Genomic DNA, 25,236 nt, shown 5'->3' with positions numbered 1-25,236 from the left:
CGCAGGACAGCAATGAATTCCATAACAGAAACATGAAATCCTGTTTAATTACGAGTGTGAAAAATTGTTTTCACTATTCAATTTTGAATATGCTTCTTTCATTTTCTTTTTCACTTAATACCTCCTGGTTCTTGTACAATGAGACAGGCAGATGCTGTTCTCCTTTCATTTTCTTTATACACATAATCTTCCATATGCTTTTACCTTGTACTAAGACTACTCTCCCTCTTTCACTGTCTCTCTGATCTGCACAATCCTTCTAGCATCTACCGTCACTGTGCTGCAATTTGCATCTGCAAAGCACCATATTGTCACACTACATTTAATGAAAATTTTAATTAAACATGACAATGGAACAGTTTGTTCTGCTTACACCAGTCTAGCAGTACAATGGGAAATAGCACCAGGCAACTCGCTTCTATAGGTTTCACCAGTAACAGATCTATCCCCTTCAAAGACAGCATTTCCAAGTAGTGTAAGAGCTTAGCTTTTGTTATTCCCCCTTGCCTTACACTAACTCATCATTAAATCCCTATATCCTGACATATGAAACCTTACCCTGACATTTCACAGAGTTCAAGGTTGCAAGAGACCAGCTAGTTTGGATGGGCTCACATACATGGTGCTCAGGGCTGCAACACTGGATAGAATGTACCCAGGATCTATTTCACATTCATATATGCTCTGAAACTTTATAAGGATTTGTGGGGGTTTTTTTATTGCTGCCCTCTCCCCTCCTTTGTTTTCTTGCATCTATGCAAGAAGGATCCACATTTCTGAAACACTAATACTGATGCACTTCACCTTGCCAGAATGGTGTTTTTACAGCCTGACACCAAACATGTGCTGCTTGCCCTATGGCACAATGCAGAGACACTAGCTCTGCTTGGATAACATGATATCCCAGCTGGAAGAGTCAGATTTAGTAAATTTTATATCCATGTCATCTGTCTGGAGGAAACACTGGAGTGAATTATCTTTTCAATGAATTATCTTTTCAATAGGGCCTGTATTCCCTTCTGGCAAGAAGTAGCAACACCACCACAGAAGGGAGTCCAGCAGCAAATCAGTATTCATGAAGTGCAGCCCACGAGAGATGAGATTGCCTGGGGGAAAATGAAGCATGACAGTGACCCTTATTTTCCAGGTTTGGTTCCACTGCGAAGGCAAAGTTGACCTTTTTTTTTATTTAGACATTATTTTGTTTCTAGTAAATGAGCACAGAGATCTTCAAGCTGCTGTTTTTAGAGACACACAGGACACTGAAAACAATAACAGAACCTCTCAAGTCTGATAATACCAAGAATCCAATTTTGTTATTAGCTGTTCTTTCTCTAGACGTTCTACCTCAGAAATTACACAGAAGGGTTACGGCTCCCTTCTAGTGTTTAAAAACAAAACCAAACAAGAACAGGCTTTTTGCTTTATGAGGAATATATGGCTATTTAAGAACCACCAATTTACTTTCACCAGCAGTTTTATGACATACTGCTATTAGGATTCATTGACATGAAGGTTCCCTTTCCTTTTAATGGAAAGATACACATCACTTAGTTACATGACATTCAGTAAGGAAAAAAAAAAATCATAAAAGTAATCAATAAAGACCTTCAGAAAACACCACTGAAGTGGTCTTACTTCTAATGAAGCCTGTCAGACTCAACTTTTACTGCTCTTTCAAGTGCAACTAGTACAAACCAATAAGGACTTCACATGGGGGGGGGGGAAGGGAAATCAAAACTGTGAAACTGTGGATGGGACTCTGTATGTGTGTAATAAACAATTGTTGGCTCCAACCAAAAAAAATCTTGCCAGCCATGAAGGTTTATTCTAAGTGAGTGTAATTTCTCAGATAATTAATTTTAACAGAGCACACTGTTTTACAAAGATAGGTCATGTAGCATGAGCTACAACATAAAGAGTTGTTCCTCTTTTCTTTTGATAAAATAAGCTTGTCACACCTGACGTGCACAGACAACAGTAGCAAACAGTGACACTGAAACTTCTTCAAAGTAAAGTAGGATGCCTCAAGATTCATTTTGCAAAGTGCTACACTTCACTGAGTGAAATTAAAGAAAAATCTGTGTTCCCACTGTTTAGCCTTGACTTGATGCTCCCCTTGGTTAAAAGAAGTTAGCCTGGGCAACTTCTCACCTTGACACTGGCAGTCAAACTGAGTCAGTCACAGCCAGTCACAGCTGGAAAGACAGCTTCCTTGGCTTTCCTTTTACAGGTCTGTTTTAGCACAGTGGTGTTTTGAGTAGCAGCTTTGGGAAAACCACATTATTGCCCAACCAGAGCCAAAGCAGTCTCTTGGCTGTAAAGCCAGCTATTGTTCTTGAAGGAATACTCTTCCTCTTATTCTTCCTGCAAAACTCCCTTTGTTTTAGGGCCACAGTGAGGAGAAAGGAAAAGAAAAAAAATTAAAATAAAAATCTACATCCAGACCCAGAGAGGCCTACACAAATGTACACTTCCCACTTCTCAATGACATCACACAATATTGCGTTCTTCAGACCCCACTATCAAATGTAAAGCAGCAGCTCCAGTATTGCTTCTGTTAAGCACCAATGAATATTTCACTCAAGGTCATAGAAAGCTAACTGAAATACTGAAAAGTTGTTAAGGATCAGCAAGAAAAATATGCAAATGACACACCTTTTTCACCTGCCTAAACATTTATTAGTCCTATTCATTGTTTCACTACGATGTGTTCCAGAAGAAAGAAATCATGGCAATTACTTAGAGGCTTGCAGTACTCTATGCCTCATTGCAGAATTTAATGCTATTTCACAGTGACTTCCAGAATTTCTGGATTTTTCCTTGGTACTTTCTCTTTCAGGGGAGCCTTCTATTCTATGACTATCTGTCAAGAGAAGCACCTGTCCCAGGAACGCCCAGATGCAGCACACAGTCCACTGCAGGACATTACAAGAAGGAGCAGCAGAATTAAGTATCTGCCCAGTCAAAAACATTCCAGAATTATAATAGTAAGAAAACCTCTAACTTTTTATCAGCATACTAGTTAGGTGTGCAGTTTCCCTTTCACGAAGCAGGTAATTGAGCTACCAACGCTTTCAATCTCCTGAACAGACCAAAGCAGCAGAGGAGAGGTTATGCCTCATACCTGTGAGAGCGTGGGAAGGAACAGCCATTCCTGCTCCATGGAAAACAGCAGGGGAAAATGGGGGAGATTTGGTAATTCTATGGCCATTGAACAGTAACTATCACACTCAGCCCAGAGCACATAGCACAGCTTTACAGACCTATCTCCTTGTTCTTTTTCCTGGTTGTGAAATGCTGACTGCATTTAGCTCTAAGGCAGCTGAAAACCTGTATTCACAAATCAGAATTAAATGGACCTGCAATACCATTTTACCACATATTTTTGCTTGCATCTCAAAGATTATTGTATTCAGCAGTATTTTAGAAGCTGACTTAAGAGGGCCTGAGGCTATTAAAAATTCAGAGCTAGAAGCTTTTTGATGCCTATTTATTTTCTAGTGCTTTACTGCTATACAAAAAGCACAGACTGATGAATTCCTTTATGTGCTTTGTGAAGATTTGTATTACCACAGTTCAGAAATTCAACAACCAAGCAGCTGTCTTGATTTCTTTCATTGCATAGTTATTTTTCCAGTGCAATTTTGTAGGAGAATTACTCTGCTAGTTGAGAGAAACAATATGGCCAAGAAGTTGCAAACTGCCCCTAAAATTTTCACACAAATGTGCATGGCAAGCAAAAAGAAAAAAAAACCAAAGTAGAACCTCTATACATTTGTCTCTATCTATACACACACATGTGCATACGCACATATATATACAGCTATAGACAGATAAAATCTCCCTAAAAACATCATGCATAAACACAACGAAATACAGTTTCAATTTCTTAGCAAAAAGAATATGTTCTAGCTAGGAGATGAGACAGAGACTCTTTTCTCCCCTACGTCAAAACTAAAAGACATCCCACTTGCAGATACTTTAGTATCCAAGCTTCTTCTAGAGGAGAATGGGGGAGGCAGGAACAAATCTTTGGCTCTTCGTTTGGCACATTTCCATGTTTTCACATACAGATTGTTGCATAAACTCAAAAAGCTCTCTTAAGCACATGTTTCTGCCAGCCACTCCTTTGAAACCACATCTCTGATAATCTGCTTGCTTAAATTTATATAGCTGTAGGATGAACCAGTCATGAGCCTGATGACACTCCAAAGTCCCAGACGAACAACTGAGGGCATCACAGGTTCTTTCACTTTGCTTTGGACAACAAGGGAGAAGAACAGGTACAAACTGGTAGCATGAGCAGCAGTGCAACACACCAAAACTGGGAAGAAACTGGAAGGGGTTTGGAAGTCACTACTGCGTTGGCCTTCTGACTCATCAGACATTAACAAAGACATTCTTGGACCCTGTATTCTATCTGGCCATCAGCAAAGTCACCATTCATGGTCTTCCAAGAGTTACATCCTTCCCGTTGCCTTCAGCATACCTTGAAGCCCTTTCCCCACTAGATTTATTCCATGTTTGGAATTCCCATTGCACTAAATTAAGATGCAACATTTGATGGGTGGACCACTCGGTGGATAAAGAACTGGCTGGATGGCCGCACCCAAAGAGTTGTGGTCAATGGCTCGATGTCCGGCTGGAGACCGGTAACGAGTGGTGTCCCTCAGGGATCGCTGTTGGGACCAGTCTTGTTCAACATCTTTGTCGGTGACATGGACAGTGGGATTGAGTGTGCCCTCAGCAAGTTTGCCGATGACACCAAGCTGTGTGGTTCGCTTGATACGCCGGAGGGAAGGGATGCCATCCAGAGGGACCTCGACACGCTTGTGAGGTGGGCTGATGCCAACCTCATGAAGTTTAACCATGCCAAGTGCAAGGTCCTACACCTGGGTCGGAGCAATCCCAGGCACAGCTACAGGTTGGGCAGAGAAGAGATTCAGAGCAGCCCTGCAGAGAAGGACTTGGGGGTGTTGGTCGATGAGAAAATGAACATGAGCTGGGTTCAGTGTGAGCTCGCAGCCCAGAAGGCCAACCGTATCCTGGGCTGCATCAAGAGGAGCGTGACCAGCAGGTCGAAGGAGATGATCCTGCCCCTCTACTCTGCTCTCGTGAGACCTCACTTGGAGTATTGTGTGCAGTTCTGGTGTCCTCAACATAAAAAGGACATGGAACTGTTGGAACAAGTCCAGAGGAGGGCCACGAGGATGATCAGGGGACTGGAGCACCTCCCGTATGGAGTGTCCTGGTTTAACAGTAGCAGTCATTTTTTTCTACTTCTTAGTAGCTGGTGCAGTGCTGTGTTTTGACTTTCAGCCTGGGGATAATACTGATAAAACCGATGTTTTCAGTTGCTGGTCAGAATGTTTACCCTGACCAAGGACTTTGTGAGTCTCATGCTCTGCCAGGGAGGAGGAGAAGCTGGGAAGAAGCAGGGACAGGACACCTGACCCAAACTAGCCAAAGAAGTATTCCATACCGCAGCATGTCATGCCCAGGATGTAGAACTGAGAGTTCCCGGAAGGGCTAGATCACTGCGGGGTGGGGTTGAGGTACCGGTTGGTGAGCGGTTGTATTCTCTTGCTTGTTATTTCCTTTATCATTATTCTTATTGGTGGTAGCAGTAGTGGTTTGTGTTATACCTTAGTTATTAAACTGTTCTTATCTCAACCTGTGGGAGTTGCATTCTTTCGATTCTCCTCCCCGTCCCTCCAGGAGCGGAGGGAAGAAAGGTGGGGGGGGAAGTAGACTGCATAGTTCTGATTTACGGCCTGGGCTTAAACCACAACATGGAGACAGGCTGAGAAAGTTGGGGCTGTTCAGCCTGGAGAAGAGAAGGCTGCATGGAGACCTCATAGCAGCTTTCCATTATCTGAAGGGGGCCTACAACAGTGCTGGGGAGGGACTATTCATCAGGGACTGTAGTGACAGGACAAGGGGTAACGGGTTCAAACTTAAACAGGGGAAGTTTAGATTGGATCTAAGGAAGAAATTCTTTACTGAGGGGGTGGTGAGGCACTGGAATGGGTTGCCCAGGGAGGTTGTGAATGCTCCATCCTTGGCGGTGTTCAAGGCCAGGTTGGATGAGGCCTTGGGTGACATGGTTTAGTGTGGGGTGTCCCTGCCCATGGCAGGGGGGTTGGAACTAGATGATCTTAAGGTCCTTTCCAACCCTAACTATTCTATGATTCTATGATTCCTTAAGGCATTTTTGGGAACTTATTTGTAGTCAGATGCCTTTTTTTTTCTCCCTGTGCTAGAACTATTCTCCAGCATAGCTGTTAGAGCATTTGATCCAATTTATATCACCTGCCTATAAAGACACTGATAGTCCTCTCCAGAAACAACTTTTAGCGTTGCAGAGTACTGCAGATACTCTCCATGAATAACGCAGAAACCACATAAGCTTCAGAAAAGACTCAAGATAATGCACTTTCTGTGTATTCTCATGCACTATATAAAGAGCAGAGTACTATTACTCTTGCTCAGGAGAAAGCTTGTCTCTCCTTGACGTTAGGCTGTGCCATGGGGACAGACAGAAAGGAATAAAAAGCAACAGAAATGCATGGCAGTACAAAAAGGCCAATTTGTACACTCAGTTCACCACTTTTTTTTTCTCCATTATGCACCTTGGATCTTTCAAGTTGAAGGAAGGAGCAAACTGCCTATATTCCCACAAGAGAAAGAAAAGCTCTCCCCTAGAGCTAATATAATAAGGTAAGTGCCTAGGCATTACAATCTGAGGTTATGCTAGGTGGATGCCTTTCCTAGCAACTGCAAACATTCTTCTGCTAACTCCAAGCTTCATGGCAGAATCACCAAATCCTTGAGAAACAACTCATTGATTTGTTAGTAAAATTACCCTCAGCATCCCATTTATCATTTTCTTTCTGACTAATAGTGGATCATGAGTCATTGCCCAATGAAATTATCTATTGCATATAGGTACTAATAATTATAACATCTGAAATCTTAAGCAGGTATGCAATGCCACTGAAGTCTCACCATTACTGGTCTCCACAGCTCCGACAATCAAATGGTGTTCTCTTTCAGACTGCCACACAAAACTCTATGGGGTAGCTGCTGGTTAAGTTTCCTGACAAGTAGTTTATTTTCACTACAATGCTGTGGCAAAACCAGAATCTGCAGACAAGAGATTTTATTACTGCCTTTTCTTTCATATACCACCATCTGCTAATGCCCAGGACATCTGACAAAGGCTGGCAGCAAAGGAATTATTCCACGTTTAACTCTGTTTAGGTCCAGAATTGCCATTGCTTGAAAAGAAAAAGAAGGAAAGGTGTTGAGAAAGTGAGAAATCAGGGACAAGAACAATCTGATCATTAAGTTACTGGTTTATTGTGCTTGGGCCTGGATCTCAAGTGTCATTTGTCTCAGGCAAGCATATTTGTCACTGAGTTTCACTCAGCCTTTGTCCTATTGGAAACTCTCAGCCTTTTTCCTACTGAAGCTCCTCTACCTTAGATAGTACCCACACTACTCATTTGGCAAGTCAGATAACGCAGTCAGAAATGGCCTACTGCCCTTTTGGCACAGCTGCCTTCTTTGCATCATGGAAAAGCCATTCTGGGCCCAAGGCTTACTTTTTCTAGCAGTATTGAATCATCTCCGTATAAAAAAGAGTTGAAGCTCTTTTTAAGCAGCTCCACATTTGCTGTGGGTTCTGTCACTTTTCTTCCCAAGTCACAGACAATCAATAAAGTTGCCAGAAAAACTGAAGTCTTCTCTGGAAGGACAGCAGCAGCTCGGCAGTTGAAGGTGTAGGTGGGGATCACTGTCATTTTTCTCGCTCTGTGCCTGCTTATTATGTAAGGGCACATTTTGTTCTGTCAGGGCTACAAAACTCTCCACTGGCATTCTAGTTACTGAAGACTCAGAGTGCTACTCTTCCCACGACTGTCATGGGAACATGTGCTTCATGTCACCCAGAGCTCCTAAGAAGCTGCCACACATAGACTCTTCATCCAAAAAGCCACCACACTAACTTAATGGCTGTGAAAAAGCTACAGACATCATACAGAAGGATTTCTTCGCTCAAACGTACTGAAGTGAAGCACCTCACTTAGTGCCCTGACAGACAGACCATTTAACACCCAAACCGAGGGGGGAAAAAGGGTATTCCCTGGCTTCCCAGTGCTATTCTGACTACCTGCCAACAACTCCACCCAGCGTGCATGACAGGACAGCTAGTGGCACACAGCACCACTGGAAATACTCTTGGGACAATGCACATGTGGTCAGTTGAATAACACCACATTCTCACAGCACCTTATATGCAGAGAAATGGAGAGGCAATTCTCACTACACCTTCTGCAAACCACAAGCAGACACAACCTGAACTATCCACTTATTATTTATGCCACTTTGCTTCTTTTTGGACAAGCATTATCATTACTATTAATTATACATATTGCAGTAATGCCCAACGGCTCTTTCTAAATGAAGCGGGCACTTAGTTCTATCTGCACAAGTTAATGACATTCATTACAGCTTGACCTTACCTTCCAGTTTGCATGCATAGCTCTCATCTGCACGTCCTTCCACAACATATGCCACAAAGGAGCAAGTTCAGCACCCATAACTTTCCTGTCTGAGCCTGTATTTCATGGTATGTTTAAGTTTATTCTACTTCTAGGTCAGCTCAAATCTCCTGGCACTAACACAAAAGAATGAAGTCTTTGAGCTGTTACAGAATCAGCTAAATGCACCACCCAAATATGCTAGCTCTAACAGTATTACGGTTTTAATTTTTTCCCAAGATTTCCTACAGGTTAAGCAGACAAGTGCATACATTAAAAGCTATAACCCCTGAAGAAAACAGGTTGTTCTTCACTGATCCAAAAAATTAGTAACTCTAAGACTAGCTGCTGGCAACAGGATGACTACATTTAGCCACACCATCTCCCTGCCTGTCTTTATTAAATATTAAGTAAGGTGGACTTCCGCTGTAAATACCAAGGAAAGGAATTAAGTATTCTGACAGCTAAGTTCCTCTGTTTATTAAGACAACCATCTTCAGACTATTTATTTTTCTTCTTTTAAAATAATAAAAAAAAAGGACTAATTCTCTGTGCTAGAGTTACAATATGCTTAACAGTAACTCTTCTGATTTCTCTCCTATTCAGTTCTTTGGTGAAAGTAAATATCAGCTGCTGCTTGAATAATATTTCCTCTGTGGTTTGGCTATAGGAAAAAAATGCCTTAATACATAATTTATTCAGGATCATATTATGAAGCTTCTTGTATGTCTCCACAGGAAAATAAATTTTAAGGAAAATACTTAGGAAATCTACAAAAGGAAAAAGATTACATATATTTGGGGAATCCGTATGAATGATAAAACTGTATATTCCACACACACACACTCCCCTCTCTTTCTGGCTGGCATGCGGTGTTTTTGTGATTTCTCTACTTGCAGTTCCTTAAAAAAATAATTTAAGAATTAAATAAATAATTAAGAATAAAAAAAAACAGCACCACCACAACCAACACCACCCACAACACAAAACTTGGAAAACAAGATGAACTAAGATTTGCCTTCCAACTTAAGTAGGTTTCCTCTATTTCTGCTGACATTTCTACCCAACACTTCTTTCCCAGCTAAAAAAAAAGCGTAACTAGAGTTTTAAAGGCAGCAGTAACACAAGTACTTGACCAACAGGTTATCATAAAGCCAATACTTGTTTATGGCCTCAGCAAGATTTTGTGAAACCTCGTTCCCTAGCAGTATTACAAGCCAGGCCGAACAGAGCCTTGGGTGACATGGTCTAGTGTTAGGCATCCCTGCCCATGGCAGGGGGGTTGAAACTAGATGATCTTAAGGTCCTTTCCAACCCTAACCATTCTGTGATTCTATATCCACCTGGCATGGAAATGTAACTTAAATACTAAAACCAATGGAGTCTAATTAGAAAAATGACCTTTACATAGATAACCAGCGTGTAGAGCAGCTGAGTGCTGGGAAAGATTCCTTAGAAGAAAACACTGGCAGGTGAAACTTCCTAGAAAGCATAGGAGCCTTTAGCTTCTCAGAGTTCAGTGCACCCAAGAAAATGGGCTAGTAAAGGGGAAAAGCCTAGGATAAGAACAGACAAACATGAGGTTTAATAACCCAATTGACTTTCATCTTTGCTCCTCCATCTCAGATCTCTATCAGGTTGTCTAGCTAAAGGTGCTGCTGTGAAGATAGATTCCAACCCCAGCACCAAGCAATTTGTCTTAAAAGATCAGGCTGGCATCCTGACAGTATAGAATCACAACCACCTGATTTTTGACAGCTTTTCAACATTGAAAGTACACGAAAAGTACAATGTGACTCCTTCAGAAGAAAGGAGATTGTTTTTCTCACTCAAGAAGTTACAGTCTATCCATTTGCATCATTTTCTAGCCATCTACAGAAAATACCCATAAAGAACAAAGGAGGAAACTGATGAGGACACAAGCTCAACAAGACTCAAGAAGAGAAAGAGCATCCTTACATGCTTTCACAGAACTTCGTAAGAGTGCTGGGCTTTTCCTGGTTGCGTCTTTGTCGAAACCAACGTTGAATGCTGCGTACATCCCAGTCCAGCTGCTTGGACAGGCCCTCCAGCCTCTTCTCATCTGGATGCTACAGAACACAGAAGGATAAATGTTATGTCTTTACCCAACTGAAGTGAACCACTGTAAATTGCCTCTTCATGTCTTACAAGCTGCCTGTCAGACACATGGATACATAGATATGAAATTACTTTCACAGAAATTTCTGCTTAGAGATCCACATCAAAATAAGTTTACAGTAACTATTATTAACCTAGGAGGACATATGTTATAATATTGCAGGCAGGTTATTACTATTAAGAAACTTCAGGCACACAATGGCATGAAATCTTGCTTGAAACTAGGAAAATGATGAGAAGTAGGGATTGAATGCCATGCATTTCTCAGACAGTGGGGCTTTGAAACACCACCGTACCGCGCCGCAGGCCACACACTATGGCCTGCATCCCCCTGCATCAGGATCTTTGTCCTATAGACTGTTGCAGTAATGAAGATTATTTGACAGACATGGAAAGATATATCCCATGTTTGTACATGTTCACGTTAAAAAAAATGAGGTCATTAAACAAAGTAGGAACTTCAAAAGGAAAATCACCTTGACAACAGGGAGAAATGATTTTTTTTTCCTATAAAATTTGCTACACAAAATTATTCTCCAAAGCAGCAAATGTGGAACTCTCATTCTGTTGGAGTGGCTGTAAACCAGTGCAGATGTAAGGCAAAAGGCTATAGTTTGAACACTATATGGAGAGGAGCAGTACAGGCCACACTTCCAATCACTCAGGAATTCTACACATACAGTACTGCATGAGGACTATTTATCTATTTTCTCCTGATCACATTATTTTTCTAAAGAAACAGAAGAAGCTTTTGGACAATCTGTTTTCTGGAGTTTCAGCTTTATTTCTTGCAAGTCAGTTACATACATCGGATGGGCTACACGAGCTGCCATTATAAAGACTTTTTTGAATGTTCCAAGAGGTAAAACAGTGAAGCTTTTGTCAGGCTGAAGATTCATCTATCGGCTTCCAGGAAAAGACAGAAAGGAAAGGAAACAGAAGGGAAGGGATGACAGAAGGGTAAAATATTTGCCATGCATCTCAGAAAAAAAAAAGGTTTTCTCATCAACCCAAAGTAGCCACTACTTTATCAATGGCAGGTTAAGAAAAACCATTCTCTGTAACTTTAGAAAAATCTAGTCAGAGTTTGACTAGAGAGAACTGCTGCACGTGACTCAAAAAAAGACAGCTAGGTAAATCAGACGATTTCCTTGGGAGCAGCTACCAAACAGCCCCACCAAAACCTCACAGGAAAGCAGATACTTTCTTTGGGAGCACTTCGCACTTGTCTCTACGCACTGGGTGCTGGGAATTGTGTGCCGGCTCCTAACATGACTCTCAGACTTTCATTAGATGACTTCACACACCCAGGCCCTGTGTTGGACTAGCAGATTCTGCGAGGAAAAATAAATCAAAATAAATAAATAAATAAATCCCATTTGTTCTTCCTTTAGCTGAGTCTGGGAAAGAGCACATGTGCTGCAGCTTTTAGAAACAAGGTATGTGTGATTCCCTCCCTGAAAACAGGACATAAATCACAAGTGCCACAGTGATCGCAGAATAGGGTAGGAGACACAAGCAAGACAGATCCACAGCACATTTCACTGTTTCTGACACTGAACCCAACTTTGCCTACAACTTTAATACTCTCTGAAGTTTAGGCTGATGCCTTTGCTGTGGTGTGCTCAGCTGTAGCCTGAAGCCTAGGTGGCACTGGGAAGTACCTGCAGAACTTCATCCTTCTGGCCTCCACAGGCCTTCCCGCTACAAAATGACCACTGACCACTGGGGTCTTCAGTGTTCCTACTGACTACTGGGGTCTTCAAGACATCTCATCACTGTTCACTGCTATGGAAAAGCTCAGGATGCTGCAGAAGCATGGACAGAGTTTTAGTTGAGATGTCATACAGTGGGAGTTGCAGAGGCAGAGACAGCAGCAGTGGGAAAACACTTGTACTGTGCAAAAAAGTCTGCAAGCTTCAAAACATTATTTTTTCAGGTTCCCCCCACTTTTCTACCATCCCATCTCTCCAAATTTCAAAGGACATTCATCACAACATAAACAGCTAGGACACCAGCAAGCCACCAGCATCCTGTGCTCAGGCACCTTCCCTAGAAGGAGCAGCTTTGAAATTTCATGGAAAACAGTAAGGCAAATCTTACTGACTCACAATTCTCTTTCTTTTACTTAAAGGAGAAAAAAAAAACAACAACAACACCAAAAAAAGAAAAAAAAAAAAAAAAAAAAAAGGAAAATCAACAAAACCAAAACCAACAACACACAAAACCATCAAAAAACCCAGAATTATTTTTTAAAAATTTCTAAAAGATAAGCAGCAAAACAAAGTAGGTGGCCATATGGCACCTACACAATATAACAACTTTGTTTTGTTTAAAAGCTTACAGGAAACATCACGAAGGGATGCACAACTGCTCCAACTGGCATACAGTAACAACCTTGACATTTCCATGGTCTGATTTTAGCTGTAAAAATGCAGCACTACATTTAGCAGTTAGCTTTGTTTTATTCAGCTATGGTTTATAGTGCTGTATCCCATTTTATACGGTAAATATTACAATTAAATACTCTACCTTTGTAATAGCTGTGAAAACTTTTTCCAGAATAGCATTAGGTTGAGCTTTCTGTGGTCCGTTGGCTTGGACTTTAAGGCCTAAGGCACATGGTTTAGCAATGAACCTGTGAAAAACAGAAGAATGAAAACAGGAAATAAGCTAAATCCTTCAGTTATTTACTCCATTACTCTTATCAATCAACGATGTGCGGTAAACATGCAAATATCATAACCCCACCAACAAAAACAATACTTAGCCTTACAGCTCAAAAGCAGGCTCACACACACAATTTCATCGCAAAGCAAGTAACATCACTTTGAAGGATGAAAGAAACTCTGCGGAGCACATGAAACACAGGATTTTCTTCCATGTTGTTAAAGAGAAAAGACAGAACAAAAGCATGAGACGAATGCCTCCTAGAGAAGCACCAACTAATCGAAAGAGCAGGGCAGCTTGCAGAGATGAAGAGCACATAATATTCTCCATATAGAGCCTTTTTCATAAATTGGTTTCCAGAGCAGCTACTGCCTAGGGACTCCTTTTGCACAGTGGAAATTCAAACCAAGTCCTTAAAGGCAGTAAGCACTTAAGCTGCCCAGTCAATACAATTTTCTAAACGATAAAGTTTAAACGGTGTTGAGCCATGCCTCAAAGACTTCGCTCTTCCTCCAGACTCTTCTGCTAAAATATGAAGCTGTCACAGATCCAAACACTCATCCATAAATTCATCCAGTTTATAAACTGGGTGTCTCTGGTACATTTTAGAGATGAATTGCATAGCTTACATTACAGACACTCAAAGACCATTCCAGTTCTGTGTTTATCCAGCTGAATGACCACAGGTTCTTAAAAATCATGGAATTCTTATCCACATGCAAGCCCCACTTTAAGCACTGTTTTCAGCTACAACTGCTGTTTCTGCTATGTTTAAGACAGCACACTTTATTAAAGAGAATTAAGTCCTAAGCAATGTCACAGTGGTTACAGCAATAGCATTTGGTAAAGAAAAATGGATGATGCCAGACCACCTTGTTTTTCCAAGGAAGAATTCTTGGTACATTGATACTATTCCCACATGAAAGCCAATTCTAAAGCCTGAAATAATTTTTGGTGACTATTTGCGAGGCGGGTGGGAAGTCATATATCCAGACACATGCAGTGTTATCAGTAAACTCATTATTTGATCCTTGTATGTTACACGAGCAAAAAACCAAAACAACTTATTTGTTCGCAATCTGGATCGGCAGTAGATTGCAACTGTACTGCTAGCTCCATAGCATCAACCAAACCAATGGCACTGCACAAGGTATAAATTCCCTGCTTTAGGGTTAAGAGCTTCGGCGATACCAGTTTCACTGTGGAAGTAAGAAGAAAGCAGTCCAGTTTTCTGCTCAAGAAACAGAAGCATATAAGCTCTGTACATGTTATATGTACATACACTGTAATCTAGCCACACTGGAAATTTGGGTGTACAAGGTGACAAAAGAAGCAAGAATTGTGTTGTCTGATTCAACAAGGACATACCCATACTGGCCACTGCTGTTAGGTGATAACTAAAAGGTAGCTGAAGAAGCTAACAAAATGCTCATGGAGTTTGATTTCAGAAATTTAGTTTTTAATTCTAAGAAGTTGTAAAACACTTCTAGTAATGTAACAGAGGGGCTTAGATTCTTAGCATCTATGTCAACGTTTTGTACCAGAAAGCTGAAAAACACTCAAAAGTTCCAGTCTTCACTACTGAAGAAATAAAATTTCCTGAAGAAAAAGCAATAGAGCCAAAGAGCGGAGCCTAGGTCAGACATTAAAGGGGATGTCAACCAGTGTTCAAGTTAATTTTACAAGGTCTTAAAGGAAACACTTAAAAGTAGAGACTCGGCAGAGGAGTGCTGTAGGTAGAACAAATAAAAGAAATTAAAGACAACTTTATCAGCTTCATGCATTCAAGGAAGAATCAAAGCTCAGCCTTAACCACCAACAGCAAGATCAAGAAACATTCGCTAAATAGACACAAAATAAAAATTGTTTCACATGGATTTTCTGAGCACTTGCAAAGTCAGTCTCCTCTGAAGTAAGACTTGATTTAGGAATTTTGTTTGTTTATAGGGTATGTTTTTTTGGTTTGGTTGGGTGTGGGTTTTGCTGTTTTCTGGGGTTTTGGTGTGTGTGGGGGGTTGTTTGGTTTTGAATGCCTATATCTTTCAACTGCTGTTTTGTTTTTCTCCTTCTGCCAAGTGAAGGAATGAGAGAGCCATGCTATAGCTCCGATAGAAAGGCAGTTCCCTAAACATGCCAATTTAAAAGAAAAAAAAACAATTTGGTAAAGTCAAAATCAGATTAAAAAGTCCAAGTTAGAAAAATTCCACAAGGAGCAATTCCAACAAGCTTCATGCTGAGCTGATCTTCATTTAAATCTAAGCAATTCAGCTAAGTTTGCTTAAATGCCATTCTTAAAACGACATGTGTCACTAATGAACAGCCTAGATAAATCCAGGACAAAGCACAGCATTTGCCTAGATTTTAAAAACAGAATAGAATTGTTATATTGTTATCATACTCATTACCTAAAACAAAACACATTTTCTGCTTCTGGTATTTACTTAACAACAATATAATTAGATTTTTTCTTCCTTTGCTGCTTGTGTTTTTCACATGCACTGGAGGAATGGGCACACGTCCACGAGGACAGCAAAGCACAGTAAGTACATGTACACTGAACGCAGCTGCAGGACACAGGGTGATCTTGGCCAGCTACATCAGGGAGGAAAGGACAGGGAAAGCTTAAAAAAGCCCAAAAAGGTTTGATATGCTTTTGTGATATGCTACTGATATGCTTCTGTGGTCCTTCTCCACATCTGAAAAAAGCTTTTAAAAAAATTCCCCAGGTGATTGTTAATTCCTATTAGGACATTCAAGGGAAATAAAGCAATTTCAACAGAAACCTTTTATATGCCTGTAATATTGAGCAGGTCTGACCACCAACTCAGGCATGCAAAAGCCAAGTCCACGACTGCCTTTGGTGGAACTGGTAAAATTTAAGAGATATTTTTTACTTTTCATACAAAAACTTAATGAATTCAAGCTATATTTTGCAATATAAAAATTGTTTTTCAAGGTTAAAATATAATCTTAAAGTAGAATTCAATCAATAGGATCCCAAATGTCACACCGGGTGTCACAAAAAGCATCATTAACATAATTCTCACCAACAGTTTTCCATAATTTAAACAGATTCATAAGTAAACAAAATTAATGCTTTATACATGTATAAACTATAAGCATTTTGTCAAATGTTGCACTTCTTAAAAGCACTATTCATTTTTTCCATTTCTGCTAATGCTGTGCAATTCAGTTCCCTAAGCAGTCTTACTGAAACCCAAGGGACTATTTATTGCATAAGGTACTGCAATTAAGAGGGAATAACGATTGTGAAAGAGTAAAGAGAGCAGAATTGAGTATATTGCCAGCTTTTCTCTTTAAAACATGTAAATCTGAACAAAGCCATGCTAGTATTTTTTTTTCAGTGGATTCCAATACAGCTGAATTGAAAACTGGTATTCAATTACACAGAAATTAAGGACAAGCACTTTCTGCTGAACGCAGCCCCTTTCTTATTCTGGATCTAGAAATGAAAGACTAACATAAACAAGGGAATTAAACTCAGAATTCAAGAACCTTTTTAAAGGCAGCTTTTTCATTCACAGTCTGAAGCCACATTTAAAAACAAAACCAATCCAAAAAGCCCACAGCCAGCCAGTTCAGGCAACATGGGCTACTGCATAGCATTGGAGTGAGAAGCACTCTGTCTCTGCAGGCCCATAAATACTGCCCCGTCTGCCTGGAGACAAACATCTCTGAGTGTTCCATGCCCTCTGAATGCAGGTGCTAGTTTGCATTCTGGATCTTGTCTGTTTTTCCTCAAATCTATTATTTACAACAGCGACAGCTTGACCTTACACTCCACCTCAAACTCAGAGGTCAGCTTCTCCTCTATAAAGGGGGTCAAGAAACCCTTTACAAAATGATCCCCCAACTCCCCTACAGCATTAGAAGAAGTACTATTTCACCAGAAGTATGTAAATTTGTTCACGAACAAGCACCACTTTGGGTTTCTCACTTGTCCTTTAGCAAATGCCAACTAGACAAAGACAGTGGCTATTACAACAGATGGCAGGCAGAAAAAGAAGAAAAAAAAACCAAACCCCAAACCCACAAAAGAAAACCAACAACCAAAAAATCCCCAAACCATACCAAAACCCACCACCAGCACCATCACAACAACAAAAGAAGGCAATTAAAAATTGCTGTGGTGGAGGAAGGTATTAAGTGATCACAGCAGATGCTGTGCTGCATAGAAGGAGAGGAGAATACCCCATGGCCATCAGCCCTGGCAAAAACAAAACCCCAAACCTGCAGACTCTTCAGAAGCCATTCCCAATACCCCACTCTAGATGCCTAATTCCTCACATTCATAAAATTACAGCTTAAAAATATGCTGGCTCCACTTCCTGGGAACTCCACACCCTGTGAAAGTTTCTCTTTAGAAATATGAATAGGTCAGATCTACCATAAGCATGAACCATCGTGGGCACATAACTGCAGTATCACTGATAAAATTGCTTTTAATAAAAAGCAAAGAAAATGCCCCCTCTAACTCACAGAGCACTTTCAGTTCTCCTTTAATGGCTATTTGAACCTTACTAATTAATTACCATGTAACCTTTTACTTTACTGCTTTTCATCTTGACAAACTACATAATTTTAATCCTGGAATTAACTAGAAATGGTAGTGTTGACCCTCAATAATCCTTGGAGGCTGATGTTTATTAGCACTAGCAAATTCTGTGTTAAATATTTTTTCGAAGTATCGCATTAAGGAGGAAGAGATAATCTTTGCTTCTTTTTCATTTTTGGTCAGAAACTAATACATAGCAACTCTTTAGTCATCTGGGGCACTGGAAATATGGGCACTCTTATGTCACATGAATGTGGCATTTCCATACCAGCAAGTCATCTTTCACTTCTGAGCTGACCACAGTGGATGCCCTTTAGCAAATCCATGCTTGACAGTTTCCCAGCAGCTCTGCAGATGCTCAAACACCACAGAGCCCACTACAGGTAAATAGGAATTACAGGGGGTTTAAGAGCTTAAAAGGTCTACAAGAATTAAGGTTTTCCAAACAGGGCCAAAAAAACCCAAACCACAAGTCCATCAAGCTAACAGGGCTAACGAATATTTGATTCATGTAATTAAATATGCCCTTTTTTTTGTTCTTCCATGTAAGGGGAGATATAAAGAAAATACTCAATGGTCTGTTCTAAACTTTTGATTTAAAAACTATCAGTCTTAAAATAACTGACAATGTTAGCTGGCAAGTGCTACATGTTAACTAGTTCAAAGCAGGTTTGGATTCCTTCCCATGCCCTTTGAAGTGATAAAATTATACTACTTTGCAATGCTTATTTGTCAAATGTTTCTGCTTTATTTAGAAACTCACTTCATTTCACCAACATTCCTTCTAGAACTAGAGAGCAAGAATCCAGAAACTGAAAATCATAAACCTTTCTCCACTTTTACTGAGGTAAATAAGTAAAGGGAAAAAAAGAAATCAACCCCCCGAAACAACACACCAAACCCCACAACTACCTCCCCCTCTCTCAAACTGAAACCCACAAGCTGGTAAGAAAGGGCCTCAGGAATGGGAAACAATAGACAGAATGAACAAAAATCTGATCCTCATCACCACTGCAGGAGGAGAACAACTTATTATCTGATCCTTGACTTTCCTATACTGTCCTAATTTAATCTGCAATAAAAGCTATTGAACTCATGTCCGATTATTTTTACAGAAGGATAAGGACAAGATTATCCATTCAAGGTAATCTAAATCAAAACAAGGTTCTTTAACTTAGATGAATGTTTTACACTTCCACGTTTAAAACCGGCATACCTAAAGTAAATCACCACCACGAGAGACGGAGCTGCAAGAAGTCTTATCAGCCCCACACCCAGGAATAATGGCCAACAAAATAAACTTATTTTTTGTTTAATTTATGGATTTCCTCTGTCAGATTTAATACACTGCCCTGCCATTCACATGCAATATATTTTAAATGTTGTTGTATATCAAGAAGGTTTCTGAAATCTCTTAATTTTACAAAGTAAAACTTTCAAACTACATTCACTGAGACAAGTACCCTGTCTGCACCTTGACCTTAAACATCTCCTGAGGGTTGCAAGCAAACACTAAATTCATTTCAGTTTCTACCTTGTTACTGTCATTTCTTAGTTTTGCATCAACCTTTCTCTTGAGTTTCTCTTGAGTCTAGTTAAAGCAATGACTTTTTCTGTCTAGGTGTAACACATTTTAATGGCAAACAGGCTGTGTAAAATCTTCTCCCCACAAATCAGAAAACCTTTTTCCTTTACGTGTTTCAAGCACAGAAAGCTTCTTCCCCCACTTAAACAACTGTATTTTGTGGTCAAATTCAATATGGAAGCCCACTCACAAATTTTCAAGAGAGAAAAGCTAAGCTAGTGCATATTTCACACATTTTAAAACATGTTTGTTGATCACAGCTTGAACCCTTTTGTCTTTCATTTTTATCAAAAGTAGGTCATATTATGGAGCAACAGACAGGACTAAACAGCTTCTTAGTACAGCCCAAAACTTAAGAAGCCCATACATCCCCTAACCAACAATCTATTTTCCAGGAAGATAAATCAGTCTTGCAAAAACCATCTGCATAAAATCACCCTGGAGACTGCTCCTACATGATTTGTGCTAACAGATTAAAAATTTCATGAAGTCATCAGGCAGAACCCTAGTTACAAAGTCCCCATAAGCACAGAGAATATGCGTTTTTGCTTTAGCTTTTCATGTCCACAAAGACTTTTGAGTTAACTGCTTGCCAATGCACAATGAGAGTTTGAATCTTTCCTTCCTGTGCTGGGGATGCATCCACATGGAGAAATTTGAGCAAACTATGGTGAATGTGAAGTGTGCAGAGCATCTGAGCCATCTCCAAGTATAACGAACTCTAGTTTGAGCTAAGTGGTATACTATGATTACATACATACAGCATCTTTATGAGCCTGGTAAAAAAATCCCACCTGGACACAGGCATAGTAAAGTGATGCTTGCATTAAAGACTATTCATGTTGTTAACATGAGCCAACTGCAAGCTCAATAACAAAACAAAGACAAACCCATAAAAACCCCACAAACCCCACCAAAACCAACAAAAGCGAGCAAGCTATTCCTGCAAATTAAATCTGCCTGTCAAATCTCATTGTTTCCTATCAGTATATTTACAAATACCACGGAATGCAGTTACAAACAGCACAAATCCCTCCCCGTGCTAAAGAGGTGCCCAAATCCCTTTTGAAGAGTCTGGCTCCCTTTTTAAAAGACTGATGCAGAACAAATTTTCCCAGCTCATCTACTTCATGGTCTCTAAACAGAGATTGTTCCAGGGATTTATGATTACAATTGTCTAACTTGTTGGACATTGCTTGCTGGTTTTAAACAGAAACAATCTAAATTTGTTCTAGCTACAAGGATGAGTGAAAGCAGAAGAGGCTTGTTTCTAAGCAGATGCTCAACAGATTTACTGCCACGGCACACAAAAACAGTTGCTGAATTTGTTTTGTTATCTTTGTATAGCTGACCTACTTAATTCAGAACTTACTTGTATCATTAATTAAAAAAAAAAAAAAAAAAAAAAGCAGAAAAATCCTTATAGTCCTAGGAAAAATTCAGTAGATGGCTAGGGTAGTTGCTCCAGTATACCTATCCCAGCACTGATTCTGGCTTTATGATTTCCAACACCACCTGCTACAGAAGGCCCACCAGGATACAATGTCTGAAGCACAGGCAGGGGTCTTTAGCACATTAACCTGATCCAGTAGCTATACAGGAAAGTTAACTTCACCAAAATTTCATAGGTCAAATAGGTCACAATTCTGACAGTGAAACCTTTTCAAAGGTAAGAAGCTGCCTGTCCAAGCAAGAGGCCCAGCACACGATACAGTAAGTCAGCAAGAACCTTCTGCAGAAGAGCAGCACAAGTACTGCCTCAGAGGGCAGTGTACAGGAGAACTCAAATGTGATCCTTTCAAGGGGACCTATTCCCAACCCTCTCAAAATGACTTCAGAAAAGCACACATCTGCACCTGAGATGTCCAATACTTTTCCTTCTCCTGCTGTTAGAGAGATGAATTTGTAGGCTTAAATTAAAGGTTTAAACTAACAATAGAGTGTGTGACCTTAAGCTAACAGTAAAATACAGCAAGCTGTTCTTAATTACTGACACATAGGGAATAAGGAATGTCCAACTGACGGGGAAAGGAACATCATGGGATTGGTAACAGCCAAGGAGGCAGTAAGTAAAACCAAGGATGCTTACCTTCAAGATAAGAGAGACTAGAACAGAACAAAAGCAAGGACATAGCAACTACTAACTCTCCACTACCTTGTAAGCATGTGCAAGCACCGAGGTCATTAAATAAACAAGGTGAGGAAGTCTATCGGTGACCACCAGAGACCCCCACTCAGCAAGAAAGCACATGCATAATTAGAATGCAAGTATTATAATTAGTTCCTGGAAATCTCATGAATATGAAAACTGATGGACAGGGGCAGAGCAGTTGATGTCATCTACCTGGACTTGTGCAAAGCGTTCGACACTGTCCCACACGACATCCTTGACTCTAAACTGGAGAGACATCATTTTGATGGATGGACCACTCGGTGGATAAAGAACTGGCTGGATGGCCGCACGCAAAGAGTTGTGGTCAATGGCTCGATGTCCGGCTGGAGACTGGTAACGAGTGGTGTCCCTCAGGGATCGCTGTTGGGACCGGTCTTGTTCAACATCTTTGTTGGTGACATGGACAGTGGGATTGAGTGTGCCCTCAGCAAGTTTGCCAATGACACCAAGCTGTGTGGTTCGCTTGATACGCCGGAGGGAAGGGATGCCATCCAGAGGGACCTCGACACGCTTGTGAGGTGGGCTGATGCCAACCTCATGAAGTTTAACCATGCCAAGTGCAAGGTCCTACACCTGGGTCGGAGCAATCCCAGGCACAGCTACAGGTTGGGCAGAGAAGAGATTCAGAGCAGCCCTGCAGAGAAGGACTTGGGGGTGTTGGTCGATGAGAAAATGAACATGAGCTGGGTTCAGTGTGCGCTCGCAGCCCAGAAAGCCAACTGTATCCTGGGCTGCATCAAAAGGAGCGTGACCAGCAGGTCGAAGGAGGTGATCCTGCCCCTCTACTCTGCTCTTGTGAGACCTCACTTGGAGTATTGTGTGCAGTTCTGGTGTCCTCAACATAGAAAGGACATGGAATTGTTGGAACAAGTCCAGAGGAGGGCCATGAGGATGATGAGGGGACTGGAGCACCTCCCGTATGAAGACAGGCTGAAAAAGTTGGGGCTGTTCAGCCTGGAGAAGAGAAGGCTGCGTGGAGACCTCACAGCAGCCTTCCATTATCTGAAAGGGGCTTACAACGATGCTGGGGAGGGACTATTCATCAGGGACTGTAGTGACAGGACAAGGGGTAACGGGTTCAAACTTAAACAGGGGAAGTTTAGATTGGATATAAGGAAGAAATTCTTTACTGAGAGGGTGGTGAGGCACTGGAATGGGTTGCCCAGGGAGGTTGTGAGTGCTCCATCCTTGACGATGTTCAAGGCCAGGTTGGATGAGGCCTTGGGTGGCATGGTTTAGTGTGAGGTGTCTCTGTACATGGCAGGGGGGGTTGGAACTAGATGATCTTAAGGTCCTTTCCAACCCTAACTATTCTATCGTTCTATGATTAAAGATGGATATAAAAAGCAGGCTAAAGAACAGCACTACAACTGTAACACTTCATGCAATGGGAGTACTGACATGTACACATAAAAACTGTATAAAACTGTTCCATCTCTTCTTGCAAGAGCATGCTTCACCTTCAAAAAGGTTTTAGTAATTTTTCAGCTGGGAAACAAAGTGCACTATAAATCCAGCATATTGTAGTAGCAAAACAGCATTCAGCATCAATGCCATGTAAGTGAAAAAAGATTTTATACAGATCAGTTTGGAGACGATTTGGTCACAGTAATCTGCTTGGGGGTAATAAGGGACTCAAGGGCTTTCATCTAAGAGTACTTTCATGTAAAAGAAAGTTTCACTCTACTTAACAGCTTGTGAAAGGCAGGTGTGATCAAAAAAAGATTTAGTAGCTGTATTTCAGCTTGCAGGTTTACCACTTAGCACAGTACTAACACACACCATTTTAAGCAAATAAATTATCCTCATCACTCAACAGCAATATTATTAAATGCTATGTCTTTACCAAGTTACTCTTAAGGAACTTGACTGATATGACTGACTCACACCAATCAATTACTGTAAAACTTTTTTTTTTTTTTTGCAGCTGGATTTCTCCAAAATTCATACTGTCCTGCTTTCTTATTTTTTATTTTGACTGAAGATACATATCTACAAGTTACATCTCCCCATTGTGCAAGGTCAAAAATTCTCCCTTTTTCCTGAGATTTTGCTTCTATCACAAAACCCATAACCAGTAAAATCTGTTTGGCTTGAGCTACATTTGCACACCTAGCAGCCTCCATCACAGGCTGCCAGGCAGACTCCACTGATCACAGCCTCAGTACCAGCCGCTGTTCACATATTCTGCTAAACAGCGTTGTCTCACTATAAACCTATTTAATCTTTTCTATCATAAGTGGAAAGATTAGGAAGGAGTTTATCTCAAGCTGCAGGCTAGTTCATAACAGGCCTGACTGGAGCACAGGGTGTTCAGCCACCAATACGGTAATACTCCAGTGCAGAATCTACCAGCAGCACTCCAGCTGTTCCTCCACTTAGTAAGTTACTACAAAAATGAGGCACAAACAAAGCCAGCAGCTTGCAAACAGCAGCAGCCATGTTTTCCAAACATGGAAGCTATTTATTTATTTATTTATTCATTAAATATATGCATGCATAAAGTTCGAAGTATTTCAGTTTCTCCTGAAACTGTGAGACCAACGAGCTGAAGCGGGAGGAATTGCACGCTCTCTCCAGAATAGCAACAAGAACTGCACAAATGTAGATAAACGTCACAAATAAATATTTTTGTAGTCAGCTGTCTAATGCTTTCTTTCTTTGTAATGTCTAAAAATAAAGAGTTTAGTCACTCTGTAACTTTCCAAGTGCAGATGAGACAGAGGGAGAAGGGAATGGAAGGGGATATGCGCTTTAGTCCCCCCACATCTCACACACAGTGTCTCCTCCTAGCTGCTCTCCACCAGCATCACTAAAGCTGTAGATGGCCGTATTGGATGATACAATGCTGAAGATATCACACTCGCACTTTTTGCCCCAGTAAAATTAGGATACACAAGTCAGGGTCAGAGGTAAAATTCAGGTCTCTCAAATTCTAGCCCACTGCTAAAGATCAGTGGAGATAAAAATGTTCTCCGAACTTTAAAAAAGCTGAAGCTTAGGGACTTTCTAGCCCAAAAAAGGCATCTCTGCATGCAGCACTTCCCAAGGAGCTGCCCCCTAAGTAGCTTGTTGAGCCCATACAAACTTTCAATGCTCAGTGGCAGAGCTCCTCAGTGCAAGTTCAGTGTGTGAAGACAATCATCTCCATTCTGAACTTGTCACTCAAAAATTTAATTTCTGGTCCTTTACTTCTTGCACTGGGTAAAGATAAGCAGTTATTCCCAAAGCATCCTTTCCATGCCACTGCTTACCCTACAGGTTTGTGTCCTACTCCCCTCTGCTGACTTCTAAAATACAGAGCTGATACATCCCTGTATTTCAGCAAGTCTGGGACAACCAAAGCAAAGAGCCAGCCACAAAACATCTGCATATGAAAAGACACATGGTCCAAATGGGACTAAATGCTGGACAGAGAAAAGGGAAGGAAGAAAGCATAGATAGAAAGGTAAGATTGACAATTTAATTTTTAAATTACAGTAGGTCGCCCTAATAACAATGACTCTCTTCTAGCAATTAGGCCCTGCAGCATCACTTTACCGTTTAC

General features: G+C 40.8%; 1 protein-coding gene across 1 annotated transcript in view; it reads right to left on the bottom strand.

Annotated features, from left to right (window-relative positions):
- Positions 1 to 25,236, bottom strand: part of CERS6 (ceramide synthase 6) — a gene marked incomplete at both ends in the record, with an annotated part of 122,040 nt that overhangs the window by 72,953 nt on the left and 23,851 nt on the right. The window contains 2 exons of the mRNA XM_080621875.1: positions 10,506 to 10,636; positions 13,218 to 13,323. Of these exons, the coding sequence (XP_080478001.1) occupies positions 10,506 to 10,636; positions 13,218 to 13,323 (237 nt within the window). The remainder of the gene's footprint in view (positions 1 to 10,505; positions 10,637 to 13,217; positions 13,324 to 25,236) is intronic.

The sequence above is a fragment of the Psittacula echo genome (assembly GCF_963264785.1).
Source record: "Psittacula echo genome assembly, chromosome: 6".
Taxonomy (NCBI): Eukaryota; Metazoa; Chordata; class Aves; order Psittaciformes; family Psittacidae; genus Psittacula; species Psittacula echo.
Note: the sequence above shows the minus strand (reverse complement) of the source record. Positions and strands in the feature narration are given on the sequence as shown.